At 40.2% G+C, this 15,817-nt stretch overlaps 1 protein-coding gene across 2 annotated transcripts in view; it reads right to left on the bottom strand.

The window, feature by feature from the left end:
• The window catches only part of LOC136447410 (plexin domain-containing protein 2-like), a 62,551-nt gene that overhangs the window by 17,082 nt on the left and 29,652 nt on the right, over positions 1-15,817 (bottom strand). For both annotated transcript variants that reach the window (XM_066446322.1, XM_066446323.1), the window contains exons 2-10: positions 11,186-11,280; positions 10,793-10,876; positions 3,977-4,114; positions 3,511-3,580; positions 3,050-3,172; positions 2,501-2,554; positions 1,375-1,439; positions 783-882; positions 298-393 (exon numbers count right to left, since the gene is read on the bottom strand). In XM_066446322.1, the coding sequence (XP_066302419.1) occupies positions 298-393; positions 783-882; positions 1,375-1,439; positions 2,501-2,554; positions 3,050-3,172; positions 3,511-3,580; positions 3,977-4,114; positions 10,793-10,876; positions 11,186-11,280 (825 nt within the window). The remainder of the gene's footprint in view (positions 1-297; positions 394-782; positions 883-1,374; positions 1,440-2,500; positions 2,555-3,049; positions 3,173-3,510; positions 3,581-3,976; positions 4,115-10,792; positions 10,877-11,185; positions 11,281-15,817) is intronic.

Here is a 15,817-nt window from a genome sequence, read left to right as displayed (position 1 = left end):
TCTGTGTTGCATCAGGAGACCAAATCCAAGTGGTTTGAAAGTAAAACACATTAGGTGGGTCGGAACATGGCAAGTTGAGATCAGAGATAGCTTTCTACTTTATTAGCTCACAAGAACGTGTGCTGGGTGTTAAAACCATCGCAATCCATTGGCAATGATTCAGGTTTTCCTTCTTACTAATAAAATATGTTGTTAAATACCAATTTACAAATAATAGAGGACCCTACATTGGAAGCAGTCTGGTCCCCTCCAAGTGTAAAATAAGACGTTGGTAGATGCTTTTACTGTCATACTTACTTGGCATCGGTGAGAGCACAAAGAATGTTCCCTCCAGCACTTTCTCCGGGTCCAGCTCTATCGTGTTGTATTCGTAGATGGTTTTTCTGTCGAACTCTGGAAGTCAAACATGACAATCACTGCAACAAGATTTGTAAGGTGTGAAATTGAAACAAAACAAAACGAAGCAATAGACATGTGGTATAGTTTGTAGCTTTCCAAGAGGCAAAAAAAAAAACGAATTGTCAGCGTAAGAAATTCATGCGGTTGTTTAGTCCAGATGTTGTTGTTTATCTCCGAGATTGTCACTTCCAGCCACAGAGCTGTGGCCCTCCGATCGGTCGGTATTCCCAATCCCCAGGTGGGTTACTCATCTCTCAGTATTCGACGTGGCAAGCCGCAACAACAACAAAAATCGTTTTTTGCACCATAGAATGATAGCTAGAAATCTGCGGAGACGACTAAACTTTTGCCATGGTAAGATGGACAGGTTAATCTTTACGTACCTAAAAATGGAAGCAGCCGAGTTCCTACTGTGTAGGCGTCTGACACCCCTACTTTGGCGGGTAACATGGAATCGTCTATTCTGGACACTGGGAATGGAATCTGTGTGATGATGACATAAATCATTAAAATCAACAGTTAACTTCAATTTCTTTTCAAGTCAGGTCAAGGTTTTCAATTTTCTAACGTATGCCTTGTTCCCATGTATACTCATGTGTTACCATATTGCCACGCTATGTTTTACCATATACCATGCAGCATTGCTATACTTTTACAAAATCCGAGACTATAGCTCATCCTGTAACTTAATACGATGCGTAGAAACCAGGGCATTATAAATAGCGAATTAACTCAAAACAGATGCAACAGAGTCGACTACCAAATTTCCACGGCAACTGATATTAAACTTATCGAAATGACAAAATCCCTATCTTTATCTATAGTAATAGATATCCAAACTATACTGAGTGACTGCCATTCTCGAGTAGTAATGTTCAGCCAAGGCCGATGCTGTAGGGCTGATGTGAATCAGGGTTTTACCATGGTCAATATAGTGACTAACGGAGGCTGTTGGAATATCTGGACTATACTGACCTGTCTGTAGGCGAACATGATGGTTCCGTCCGTAGACAGAGTGACTTGGAAGGTGAACGGACCGGCTGTGGAAGAACATTGCTATCAGTTGGAAGTCTATAACAACTACTAATGTGACTTATTACGGCTTCACAACTTGGCAGAACTTTCAATATTTTACGAGCAACTAAGTAGATGTCTAGGTGTTTATCATCATACCATTCTCTTTGATAAGATACTTAACCTTAAAACACCTCAATTTCATCTTAATATAGAGCAACATCATATCTTTTACCAGTGACTCATTACCTTTCAAACTTGATAGAACTGTCAAGATGTCATCGACTTTACGAGTAAAGAAATGGATGCCAAGATGATTTCATTTTCTTTGATAAGATGCTTCACCTTAAAATGCCTCAATTTCATCTTGATGTAGAGCAACATCATAACTTCTACCAGTGACTCATTACCTTTCAAACTTGACAGAACTTCCAAGATGTCAACGACCTTACAAGCAACAAAATGGACATCAATATGGTTTCATTTTCTTTGATAAGATACATCACCCTAAAAATACGTCAAGTGATATATCATAACTTCTATCAGTGACTCATTACCTTTCAAACTTGACAGAACTTCCAAGATGTCAACGACTTTACGAGCAACGAAATAGATGCCAAGATGATTTCATTTTCCTTGATACGATACTTCACCTTAAAATCTCTCAAATACGTCTTGACGTAGAGCATCATCATAGGTTAACAGTTATGAAATGCCACAGTACGGATATTGACGTGTTGGGAGACATCCAAATACTATATAGATCAATTTGCATTTGATGTCGGGGTGCAGGTCTAGGACTTATAAAACATCATAGATCTAGAAGACAAAGACGTTTGGAGAAGTAGAATGAACTTAATTCGACCTAATCCTATACGCCGGTAATGATGATGATGATCCTTTGGTATTTTGTCTATTGCACACGTCCTAGACCTTTCGCACATATCTTAAGGAGACTTATAGCATGACGTTAACTTTGTCCATAAAATGTGCATCAAGAAATGCCAACACAACCATTTTCGTATGAACAACCACGCCTTACGACATCATTTGCAGAAACGTCTTTCCGGAAGATGATAGCTTTTACCTTCTTCGTCGTCTCTTAATCTGATCTTCGTCCATTCTGCGGTGAAAGATGTTCCTAAGAGAGCATCACATATCTGGATCAGTATGAAGAAACAATAATAGCAAACAATAACATAATTTCCGCATTGCATATTTGTGCCAAATGTCAAAAGCACATATAGTCAAGTCAAGTCAATAGTTTCAGGTAGTAGTCCAGTGTTCTGTTACTGCAATGGTCTGCAATCAGTTTTTCCTCAACTCTCTCCACTGCTTCAGAATTTAAGACACGGCAGCTACATGTTTCTATTCCGTGACTTGACGTGACGATTAGATTTAGTCAGCTTCGAATGCAGAAATTATAACATATCTTCATACAGCCATGTTCCGCTGGTTCTTACGATAAACATACTCTATGAACGGTGCACACAACTACAATTAAAATTGGATTCACTTTTTGTATTCAAGGTTGCAACCAATTCCGTAGCGCTATAATGCCGAATGAGTGACACAAGTCAGGGAAAGAAGGCCTTTAGGTCAATAGACATGGTCTTTAACCACTACACCAACTCACCATTATCCCTGTACCGCACCATGGATTCCGGGTTGACGTTCGGGTCAAAGTTAGCCATGAGAGGTGCGATGTACTGCGTGTCTGTCAGGGACTTGTGTAGGAGGGTGCCGGTGTACAAGAAACCTGTGCAAAATAATAGACATGTTAAAGTTCATGTTTACAACATGTGAAATATCTTTGTTTTGATGTACAGGTATATATGTAAGACATTTTTCATGGGTCTTTTTCATGTTTTGTTTACGTTATCTACCAAATATGACCTGGTGAGAAGAGATGGTTTGGTCTTTGGCTGTTTTTCTTTTAATCCTCTGATATCAGCTACAAGGTTGTGACAAGAAACCTAAAAACACAACGTTTCCTAAGAGCTTTCGTGACTTTGATAAAAGTTAGTAGCGAACTATCAAATCAGTAAAATGTCGGTCTAGGATATATCGTTCAGGAAGAAAGGAACCAGCACCTACCGTTAGTTACGAGAGATATATTCCTGATGGGATGTCCGTAGAACGGGAAGTCAAACGATAAAGACACTGTCTGTATTGGAAAGAAAGACAATCGTTCGCATGATGGGCGGTCCTCAGTATTTATGAATATGTTTCTAGATTAGCCACTCACAAAAACAGTAAATGCACATTGGATATCTTGGCACGGAAGCACGAATCATAAGACCTAAGCTGAATGTACTGGTAAAACTGAATTAGAGTGAATCTGCTTGTACAAGCTTAGGCTATTGGAGCTGGTTACACGGAGAAATAAAACGAACATATCAGTTTTCCAAAGTACACTTGGCCAAACCAAAAACAGACCTTCTAGTGAAGGTAAGAGGGTATGCATGTATCCATATGTATAATAACAATTGGCATGGCAAGTACATGGAAGCTTCTAATATAAAAATCATGTTCGAAGGTGCTGTCAATCAGCCACGCCTACCATAGCTCCTCGCTGGTGATTGGACCCCGGTCCGTAGGCGACCGTTGCCATGGATCTGGGGTCCTCCATGTTGACCCATACTGTAGAACCTTGTGGTGACGACGTGAAGTACTTTGATGTGTAGTACTGGAATTTATCCTGAAAGGTAGGCAAAGTCATAAGTGGTAGTACATCTGGATTTGTGCTATGTTCATATATAAATAAACTTGTGGCGACGCTTGTGTGAGCAGCAACACCTATAGCTGCAGTACGACAGGTATTTAGGACGATGACAGGCGGCCAACCAAACGTCGGTTGAAGAAAACATTGGGCTTTGTGCAAAGAATGTTGTTATTTAGTTAGTTACGAACCAAATGAAATTGGTCACGGACTTAAATATAAGTTTAACATATTTGCCAAAGGAAAGTTTCCGAAGAGATTAGCTGCTTTTCAGTGGCGTAATTGGCTGTAAAATTCCAGTTGTGCTTGTCAAACTGCAGAAGACCAGGCCACATGATCAGTACGGCGAGCACAACGTTTCTATCGATAGCAGCCCTGGGAATTTCCAGCAACTGGTGGAGGAAGACGAGCGATCTTTGGGGATCCTCGGGTCACACCAGGCACTTAGCACAGCGTGGTGTCCTTAATCTCACATGGACGGCGCGTCGCGGTGGTGACGAGTTTCTCGGAGTGGAACGATTTTCCTCCGGTTGACAAGCCGTAATGTGCGGCATCCGTCTCCATGTAGGGATCTCCGGGGATTATCAGCCTTCAGAGACTTAATGCATATCTGCAAACAGTTGCTGAAGGAGCGATACGACTGAATATCGACACGTAGGCCCCTTCTCATTGCTGATCGACCGTATATCGACCAAGTTCCTAACTTGGTTTCATGAGTGGAAGATGTAAAAGTATGATTTAGATAACAACAGAACACACGTTAAAAATACGTTATTTATGTACAAAATTCGTTCAGACAGCTGCTTAAGGAGCGGAACGACTGAATGTCGAGTCCCCTTCTCACTAGACTTCGATTGCTGATCGACCGTACAGCGACCACAATTGGATATGGGTTCATATTTTTATTCCTTATTTGAATATGGTGCAAAATGTAAAAGTATGATTAAGATGACAACAAAATACACAAGGCGTACAAAAACTCATTATCTGTGAAATTCATTCAGCGATCTGTCCAACCTTTGGTCGTAAGCGGTCACAGTCTTTAGTGGACATGATTTACATAGCTCTGCGCTCTCGCTGCAACCTAGATCAAATTTGCCTAATCGATGATTCAATAATTGGAATATCATGTAATAGTATATCAGGAATTAAAATAAAACACACAAAACTTGAAATGATGACTTTTAGATGCATATATGACATTCGTTGAGCGCTCTGTAAAATTTGGGTCGCAGAGAGTGCTCTGCAAGAGCACCGTCCTAGTCGACTGGGGGCCTAACAGGATTGAGACGCAAATTCCCAGAGGTCTGCTCTTACCAGAATTGGAGAAGAATGCGCGTGGTCAGGCGTGAAGAAAGTTTCACACTTTGGCTGTTAAGACGTAATTGGGCAATTACGCGTAAATCCTACCGCATTGATTCAGCTCCAGCGGAACGCGCAGTCAAGGCCATCCAATTAGCTAGAGGGCTCGGCTGGGAGCCGGGAACAGGTTGTTACAAATGCATATGTGGCAGCTGGGGCGCGACGCTACTCTTTCCAAACAGTCTTAACTTTGCGATACATTGTATTTGTTACAATTGTTTTGCAACAAAGTTTGATTGATCTGTGTCGGCACATTTTATGTTTAAGTTTAATACTTTAGTTCAACACAAGTAAATGTAGCTCACCTTGAATTTTCAGTCGCTCTTACATCGATATTCTTCAGGAGTGATGTGATTTAATAACTATGAACACCAGACCTTATAATTAGTCTGGAAGATTCTTTGACTGTTGTATTAGCTTAGGTGTGAGTCCAGAACAATTAACCCTGGGGCTTGAAAAGGCGTTTGCTAATTACTAGACTCTGCTACTGTAAAATATTTTATAAGGCGATGTCATCTATGCCATTGTTCAAGTTGCCACAGAGTCAAGCTTGCGTCATTGAAAACTGAGTCTAATTTCATCATTGTCAGCAAGAGTTATGCCTTCCACGATTTCTAAATCGAAGCCAAGATCAATCTTAAACTTCTTTCCTTGTCCAAGATCCCTTCTGCAAATACCGAGTCCTAAGAAACCACCCATAACTTCTTGAGCACCGCCTTGCCTGAGTCTAAATTGGCAAAGTGCATCGATACCAGCTTGTAAGGATGTCTGAAAAAGATCCTCTTGTCCAAATTGGCTTGTCAGTTTGCCAAGCCGGGTCGATACTCCTATTCTCTCGCTAACCTAGCCTCATTTGCAGGCTTTTATGCGGAGCCGCTGATACGCTATTTTCAACATATCGAGACTATGGTCGTAGGATTCAGCAAAAGAAAGAATTATTGTCCAGGAGTGTCGTTAACATTTGTTTCTCGGCCGGTCAAACCCTATGGTAGCCAACCCCCCTGACAAATTACTAGTATTCTCCCTATAGCCAGCGTAGTCTTATCTGTAACCCCCCCCCCCCCCATTCCACTAGGACGGCGTTCTCGCCACGCTCTCTCTATGACCTCAAGTCCCAACAGAGCGCTTAACGAATTTCATAGATAAAGAATGAATCTTTGTGTGTTTCGTTTCAGTCTTTGTTTTTAACATGAATTTCTTCATTATGAAATCAAGGGTCACACATATCAAGCTTGGGTCGCAGTGAGGTCGCAGTGAGAGCGCCGTCTAATGAAATGACTATCTAAGAGTCTATATGCCTGCAAGGGAGGCTACGCTTACCCAGCTGGCACTAGGCAGACTGGGGGTTTGTTAAGCAATGATTCTGATCGATCAGCGGGGGCGAGTGTTAAGTAAACAGCAAGTGAAAGCGATTTGCTGTGAGATGGTCTGGGACAGATACCATTATGGTACGGATGAAGATAGATGAGCTCATCAGGTTCTGGTGAAGCTACAGGCCTCCTGATATTGCAAAATATCGACATGGGTCTAGTCGTTACGTATAAAACGTACGTAAGGAAATGATAGCGTCTGTTATTGAATATATGTACGATGTTAGTCATATAAAGCCACATAATCTTCTTAAACATCTTATTCATGAGGAGAAGTTCATAGTTACAGGCCTGATATTGAAAAATATCGACGTGGGTCCAGTCGTTACGTATATAGAAAGCAGGCAAAAGATGCGTGTCAGTCATATAAAGCTACGAAATCTGCTGTACAAATAGCATCTTCAATAGGAAATGTTATTCGTAACTCTGGTACACTGACAGCGCTATTAAAGCTATAAGAGGGAGTTCGACCGGTACCGACTTTATTCATCTTTATCGAGAATCAATAAAGTTGGCGTAGTTTTTTCTTCTAAGTTCAGTGCACAACTTCCCAGTCCCGCAAATTATACAGTTTATCATGTTGGACAAAAAATGATGCAACGAATACATCGTCATTACACTGCCAAGAAAGCGAAAACAGAGAAATAAGTCGAAAAACGAGAATTTGTGAACACAGACAACGCAAGGTGCAATTTTCATTGTAAGACATACTTAAAGTTTACTTACTGTCAAAAAGTTAGATGAGTTTTTCCTCTAAGTTCAGTGCACCCTACAAGTTGCCCGTCCCACAATTTAGCACGCCCTTGACACCCTCTGCCTGTTCGGTAATATGAATGTATGCCGGTGATATTTGCCAGGTCCGCCGGAAGCGCGTGAGTTATTGAATGTTGCCGCCCTGCGACCCGCTATGATCACTCGTCACGGCAGCAGAGCTGGTGGAGAAATGGCAAACACCACCGCGGGAGGCATAGGCAGAAAAACACGGCCTCCACGCAATCTATTCTTTATGATCGTGGAATTACTCATATCATGGTTTTAGGGGACTTGGAAAAGGTCATGGATGTAGCAAACTCCCTTATGTTTTATGGTTACGTTAAATGTCATAATTTAGAACAAAATAGACCATTTCTCGGAATCAAGAATAATTATAAAGGAGATCGTTGCCAAATTGATGTGACTATGTATATTTTTCATAATCTATTTCATATTTTTTCTAAATTTGGAGTACATCATAACCAAAACAAGAACTTACATAAAACATCACAACGTTAACCGAAACTTTGTGCAATATTTGTTTCCATCATGTTTTGTATTGCATACCTTTGCTCATCTAGTTGCCAACACCAGAGGATTATATTCTGAGATTGAACACCGGCTTGGTGATAAGAAACTACAGCTCTACAGGAAGACATAGCTATTCAGTAATGCAAAGTGATTGTCACCTTGACGCCACCGTTATACAAATATGCAGCGGTGTCGGTTGTCGTTATTAAACGTAACGAATTTCCTAAGATCACATACTTCACTGGTGAAAAATCAGATAAATATGCTCAGTCATTTCTTCCAAGGAATTGGACTTTATGTTTGCACATCGACTTGGTAATAAGGAATCGCAGCTTTCCAGTAATGCTGAGTGATTATCACATTGATGTTGCCGTTATAACAAATACTCTGTCGATTGTCATTATTAAACTTAACGAAATTCTTATGATAACATACTTCACTGGTGACAAATCAGATAAATATGCTCAGTCATTTCTTGCAAGGAATTGGACTATATGTTCGCACACCGTTTTCGTAATAAGAAATTACAACAGCACAGAAAGATATGGCTTCTAAATAATGCTGAGTGATTATAACATTGATGTCGCCGTTATAACAAATACTCGGTCTTGTCGGTTGTCGTTATTAAACCTAAAGAAATACCTAAGATCACTTACTTTACTGGTGACAAATCAGATAAATATGCTTAGTAATTTCTTCCAGTGAATTGGACTTAAGGTTTGTACTCCAACTTGGTAATAAGAGGAAACAATCCGTCATCTGGAACTAACACATCAGATTTTCCGTCTCAAGGCGCCGGATGTGGATGTAAGGGAATTAACAACTTGCACAACAATCTCTTACATTCCTACGCTGCAGCAACTTTTAATAACAAGCTGTCAGTTTTGTCGGTGTAACTGTAACATGCATAAGTTTTAGATGGAAATGTAAATACAAATTCCGTCACTTACACTTCTCTTACATAAAGAACACGTAAGGTCATATTCCGTCAATATTTCCGTAGACATAGTTTTTGAAATAGACGAGTACTAATGTGTTAATTGCTTTGTTATTGTTACCCAACATTGTGCTATGTAAAACTGTGGAGAAACTTTTATCTATCATTATCAATGATTTTGCATTAATGCACAATACATACGCCTACACACAATGCTTTTAGCCGCAGTCGGTGTCAGAGAAACGGGCACTAATGTGTTGGCCTTCTAAACCAAAGCAGGCACAATGGGCCATTGGTCTGTCAGGGAAGACAAATCACCTGTTTTGCGTTTGCACCATGTTTATTGCGATGATAAGGGATCGCGGAGAAGTTAACGTTTAGAATCTGATGGAGACAAAAAAAGTTTTGAAGAGGTTTTTGACTGGCGCCTCACCGGCAGACTGACTGATCTTCACGGTATCTTCACTCAGTTGCACCACCACGGAAAAAGCTCCGCCGCGCTGTCAACTAGAGAAATATCACGCGCAGACAGTTTGCTTTTGATGCTGGGATCATTAGATAACATGTAAGGGTTTCATCATGGAACACTGCGTTTGTTCTCCTTTGCTTGAGGACACTTGTATTGTTTACCAAAAGCATCAGATAGCATAAATCCACCTATATGTTTGTAAGTGCATATCTAAGATCATTCAAAACTCTAAGGTTTACAATTGCATGGGATCTTGTGGGAAGCCTCAGTGTTTGAAAAGACAGAAAGATGAATGATCTCAATTACCCACTTCACTGAAGATCCTGCAAGACGATTCTTTCGAGAATATACGTGCCGATTCCGTTTTGGACACTGGGGGCACACGTCTGGTAATTGCCATCTGCTTAGACACTGTTAGTGAAGTTAACTTATGCAGCACATCACTTCTGGGCCTCTGTGTCTACACAGTCGGGGAGGTTTAGAACTGTGACTATCGTTACGTGGTCCACAACCGGCACGCTGGATGCAGGCGGGCTCCCCAGTGTAAAGCTTTGGAAGTGGATTAGGCGAGAGCCATTTGTTTGAACCATCAAAATCAATAAAGTGCGGCGTCTGCTATACACCAATGGGATGGTTTGGAACATTGAGTTAATTGTCTTCAGGCTTGATGCTGTTCATGCCAATTTCAGACACTCTTGAATTGTTTTCATCCATCCCCTTTTCTGTGGAACGTGTGAAGGTTAATGTTGCAAGCTTTGCAATATTGAGGTGGAGGTACCGGTTCACATGCATTGGCGCCCTACTCCCATCCAGAGCAAGCTAAGATGTGTGAGTAAGTGAGTGAGTAAGTGAGTGAATGAGTAGGTGAGATTTAGTGAGTGAGTGAGCGAGTGAGTGAGTGAGTGAGTAAGTGAGTGAATGATTGGGTGAGATTTAGTGAGTGAGTGAGTGAGTGAGTGTGAGAGTGAGTGATGAGTGAGTGAGAAAGTAAGTGACTTAATGAGTGAGTGAGTAAGGGAGTGAATGAGTGGGTGGGTGTGATTTAGTGATTGAGTGATTGAGTGAATGAGTGAGTAAGTGATTGAGTGCGTGAGTGTGTGTACGTGTGTGTGTGTGCGTGTGTGTGTGTGAGATTTAGTTAGTGAGTGAGTCAATGAGTGAGTGAGTGAGTGAGTGAGTTAATGAGTGGGTGAGTGGGTGAATAAATGATTAGATGAGTGAGTGGGTGAGTGTACCTGTTTTACCAAAACCGGCTCCTGTTGTTTCCCCGGCGGCCTCTGTTGTCCCGGATGTTCTAGCGGCAGCCCCTCGGTAGGGACCTGATGATGAACAAATAACGATGTTAACATTATAACTACATATAGCATTGCAGCGAGTGAATAAATGATTGGATGAGTGAGTGTACAATGTTGAACAATCTAAGTATGTTTCATAAGTTGCAGACAGGGTGTCATAAGTATTGATAGACAACGCTTGGAGTTCGTCATGTAATACATGCTTCTGACAAGTGATTTGATGTAACATGACAAGCCGCGGACATGTGCCCATAAAGCTTCTACGGTATTCAGGTTTATCAATCAATACAAATCGATACTAATGCATGTGCTGATACGGGAACTGGTACAGACCTGTTGTTGCGACACGGCTCCGTTTCGCCGTACCCGGCCACGGACAGTCTCGCGTGGTTTGACGAGATTCAGCTCATCTGCAGACCTTGGGTGGGCTGTGAAAATATACGAAACATGAAGAACTTTGAGCCATCGGCATAGTCACGTGTCCTCAAGATTACATTAACATAGTAGTGGGGTAGCAATCCTTGAAAAGGACGTTAAGACTGGAAAACATTCGAAAAGTTGATTTTCAGTTTGTTTTAAGCTACTAGAATGGGAGATATGAAAAGAAATGCTAAACTGTTACATTAGAAAAAAAAAAAACAAAAAAAAACTGTTGAATCATATCACAATTATACAAAGTGAATGCATATAAATTGAATAGCGCACAACTTTCGAAGTAAAAACCTATATCTAGGCGTGAATGCTAAATACCTCAGCATTGAAGGCATGTAAGGACGGGATAAGATCGTTGTTGTAATAGAACGCTAACGCAAAGTCCCCTAAGCCGACACTGATCGATATTTCATAAGACTGAAACTCGTTGGGAGTGATCGATGTATTTCATTACTGTGTGTGTAACTTTACGAGGATTACATGCTGCTAAAGAAGCATCACTACATAAGTTTATTCTTGTTTGTTGAAAGAGTTAGACAGTAGCAATTTAAATTGACGCCTTTATCATGAAATATCTTTCTTTTATACTGCGGTACCCGGCGGTAATTTATGGTTGGATGAATTCTAACATACTTTTGATGTGTGACTGAAAGTAATCTCGACTAAGACTGAGACTGAGACATCGCAACTACAAAACTGGTTTATCTCATGTAGCTATCGTGAATACCCTTTCTTTCGTACTGGGTTACCCGGTTAAAATAATCTATGGTTGAAAGAACTCTTATCAAACGTAAAAATCCTCCCCATGAGTTGATTCTAGTATGTAAGAGGCGTGGAATACGGTCCGACACTGACAAATTACGTTCTTAGCGTAGATGTGTGAAGGAGAGTAATCAAAACTTATACTAATACATCGCAACAACAAAGGCTTGTGATCACATGTACCTATTGTGAATACCCTTTCTTTAATACTGGGTTACCCGGCTAGAATAATCTATGGTTGAAAAAACTCTTATCAAACGTACTCTCAAATCCTCCCCCCCCCCCCCCCCCGAGTTGATTGTTGTTCGTAGGTGTGTGATGGAATGTAATCAAAAGTTAGAGCAAGAAACCGCAGCTACAAGGTGTTTATCGCATGTAGCTATCGTGAATACCCTTTCTTTCATACTGAGTTAATTACCCGGCTAGAATAATCAATGGTTGAAATAACTCTTATCAAACCCACTTTCTAATTCCTCCCCCTGAGTAGAGTCTAGCTATCGTGAATACCTTTTCTTTAATACTGGGTTACCCGGTAAAAATAATCTATGGTTGAAAGAACTCTTATCAAACGTACTCTCAAATTCCTCCCCATGAGTTGATTCTAGTTTGTAAGAGGCATGGAATACGGTCCGACACTGACAAATTACGTTCTTAGCGTAGATGTGTGAAGGAAAGTAATCAAAACTTATACTAATACATCGCAACAACAAAGGCTTCTCATCACATGTACCTATCGTGAATACCCTTTCTTTAATACTAGGTTACCCGGCTAGAATAATCTACGGTTGAAAAAACTATTATCAAACATACTTTGAAATCCCTCCCCCTGAGTTGATTTTAGTTTGTAAGAGGCGTGCAATACGATCCGACACTGACATATTACGTTATCAGCGTTTCTTTTTGATTAGAACCCCGCATCACGGACGTGGCGACGTTCAATCTCCCGATGAAACAAATCCCTTGCCGCGCGGGCTTCAATCACCGGATTGGGTAGTCGTGTTCGCTCACATCCATCTCTGCACCTCGCTTGTGAGTTAATCAGAAGTAATAGCCTGGGAGCCGCGGGAATCGACGTGATGTTCTCATGATGACGTCCGAAGGGCAGATGTAATTATACTCCTAAAAGTCAAGAGTATCCTCCAAGACTACAAACTTTATCTCGGTACCAGAGGAAAGAAGATGAGACGCGAATTGATGGCTTTTCCTGAATATACTTAAGTTTATTTACATTTGAATATCAGATTGTCTATACACATGATAATTGGGAGCCGCGTGAACCGGCGTTATGTTCGCATGATGACGTGCGAAGGGCAGATATAATTATACTGCTAAAAGTCAAAAGTATTCTCACAGACTTTAAACTTTCTTTAGCTACAAGTGGAACAAAGATGAAGAGATGAACTGTTGATTTGTACAGTATTACACACTGAGAATATTCTTCATTGTAAGTTGAGTTATGATGACGATGATTTAAGTTAAGCTTTTACTACCTTAATTATGATCCTAGAAGTCGATGGTGTCCTCGAAGACTATAAACTTTCTTTAGCTGATATACTTTCGGTACAAGAAGAAAGATGAAGATGTCACTCTTTAATGGTGAACTATACAGTAGATACAAACGAGGGATACTCCGTCATTGTAAGCTACTAATATCATAATGGCGGCAAGATTGATAAGTGGATTGTAAGAGCAAATCTCCATGTTCAAGTTCTTGAAGCTATAAGCCTTTAGAAAGACATTTCAATGCCTAGAAAAAAGCTTAAGTAGTACAGTATTAACATATCAAAATCTACTTCTTCTGTAGGTAGATTGTCTGCAACTGGTTAGTCTTTAATCATTAATATTCGACTGTAAGGCAATCTTACATCATAAAAAGGTATGGCTTAATATTTCTGTGTAATCAAACTACGAGCAGATCTTCATGTACAAGTTTTAATTTAAAAGCTATAAGCCTTTAGAAAGTAATTTAGATATCTAGAAAACATCTCATGTGGTATAGTATTAACGTATCAAGCTCTACTTCATTTGTAGATATTCTAAATATTTGATTTATTCTAACATGACTACAAGGTAATCTAATATCATGAAAGGGTATGGTTTAATATTTCTGTGTAATTAAACTTTAGCTTGCAGCATCAAATTGCATCTGTAGATGACTTTTGCTGAATATACTTTAGTCTATTCACATTTGAATATCAGAATGTCTATACACATAATTACATTGTTGATATACGTCTTACCACGGTATAATCGTTTAGCAAGAAATGATTAATGTTTCACTTTTGTTTGTGGTCGCAAAACATGTCAAAACGTCTCAAATTTGCCTCCATGATTGATTATGCGGGAGATCGTTTTGACGTATTTACGAGCATTATTGTTGTTTCTGATACGTTTCCTCCCATGAGACTGAGAAAATGTATGATTCGTAAAGGCAGCTCAGCGAATTGTGAATAATATGTTTTATTACATAGCTATAATTTCTGACGATATATCAAAACATGTCATTATTACATTATCATTATCGCATACCTCCTTGTAAGTTATGTTCTAACGAGGCAGCCTGCTATGAGCTGTGTATTCTTGATCGTTCAAACTTCGGTAAAGTGAATGAAACTTTTTGATCTTAAAAATGTGTACTTAGCATTCCTTACATTTGCGTGCGGTGTTTGTGCATGTTGTTTCTGCTGTTAAGACACTGCCTTGACTTGTGTGTAGAGTGTTACATCTTTGTTGCTGTACCTGAGCTCCTGTTTATTAAGATCCCTAATTAGCTTGCCTATTCACATTGTAGTTATCATTCCTGTGGTCCATTGACATATACATAAATGAGGGAAACAACATGAAACAATCTTCACTTCATCATCACGAGTTGTGGACATGTCGACAAACTAAACACGTTTATTCATCTTATCCCAATTAACATCCCCATTCTATATAACAGAATTGATTTTATTTATTATATCGTATTGCAACTGCAACGGTGCAATACGCGAGGGACACAGGCCGGTATCGCTGATGTAACAGAATAAGAGTGGGTGTTTCGTTATGGGTGAAGATAGAATCCTACCCTGAATGCCCATAGCAAATCGCATTGTGTGCGGCTAGGGAAATAATCCCTGCAGTCCAAAGGCTCATTCCGGGCGCCGCGAAGCCTTAACCTTAACCTTTTCAAACGCCGTTATCGCCTCGTGCCATAATGCCAGCCGGAGTATCGGCCTTGCCCTTCTGCTCCCTGTGCTAACCGGCAGGGAAAGTTTTAAGTGTTCACGGGGTGTTGCAGTCTGCCACAGTGTATCTGACCGTCACAAGTGTTTTTTTTTTTGTGATACATATTCCATTGATACCCGTTTCTTTTCAACTTGTATAGATAATGAAATATAGTCTATATAATAATTTTATCAATGGCGCGATTCATACTTGAGTCTGTATGATTCAGGAAAAGAAATGAATCGCTACACTCGATGTCCCACGGAGGCGTCACTAATGAGCATGAGTATAAATCTGCATGTACTTTTTGTGATACATATTCCATTATCAGCCATTTACTTTCGACTAGATTAGGGAATATTCTGTCTATCAAAATTTAAAGCATAAACGACAATTCAAACTTGATTCTGCACTTTTTGGCAAAGAAATGCAGTTTTCCTACACTCGATCTCCCAAGAAAGTTTCACGGTGAATGGCTAAGAATCTACATGTAATTCCGCAAGTTAAAGGGGTAATTCTCAGTGCCAGTCAAGCCCCAACCATAACCTTCTAACTTCCGTTATT

The sequence above is a fragment of the Branchiostoma lanceolatum genome, chromosome 13, assembly GCF_035083965.1.
Source record: "Branchiostoma lanceolatum isolate klBraLanc5 chromosome 13, klBraLanc5.hap2, whole genome shotgun sequence".
NCBI lineage: Eukaryota > Metazoa > Chordata > Leptocardii > Amphioxiformes > Branchiostomatidae > Branchiostoma > Branchiostoma lanceolatum.
Note: the sequence above shows the minus strand (reverse complement) of the source record. Positions and strands in the feature narration are given on the sequence as shown.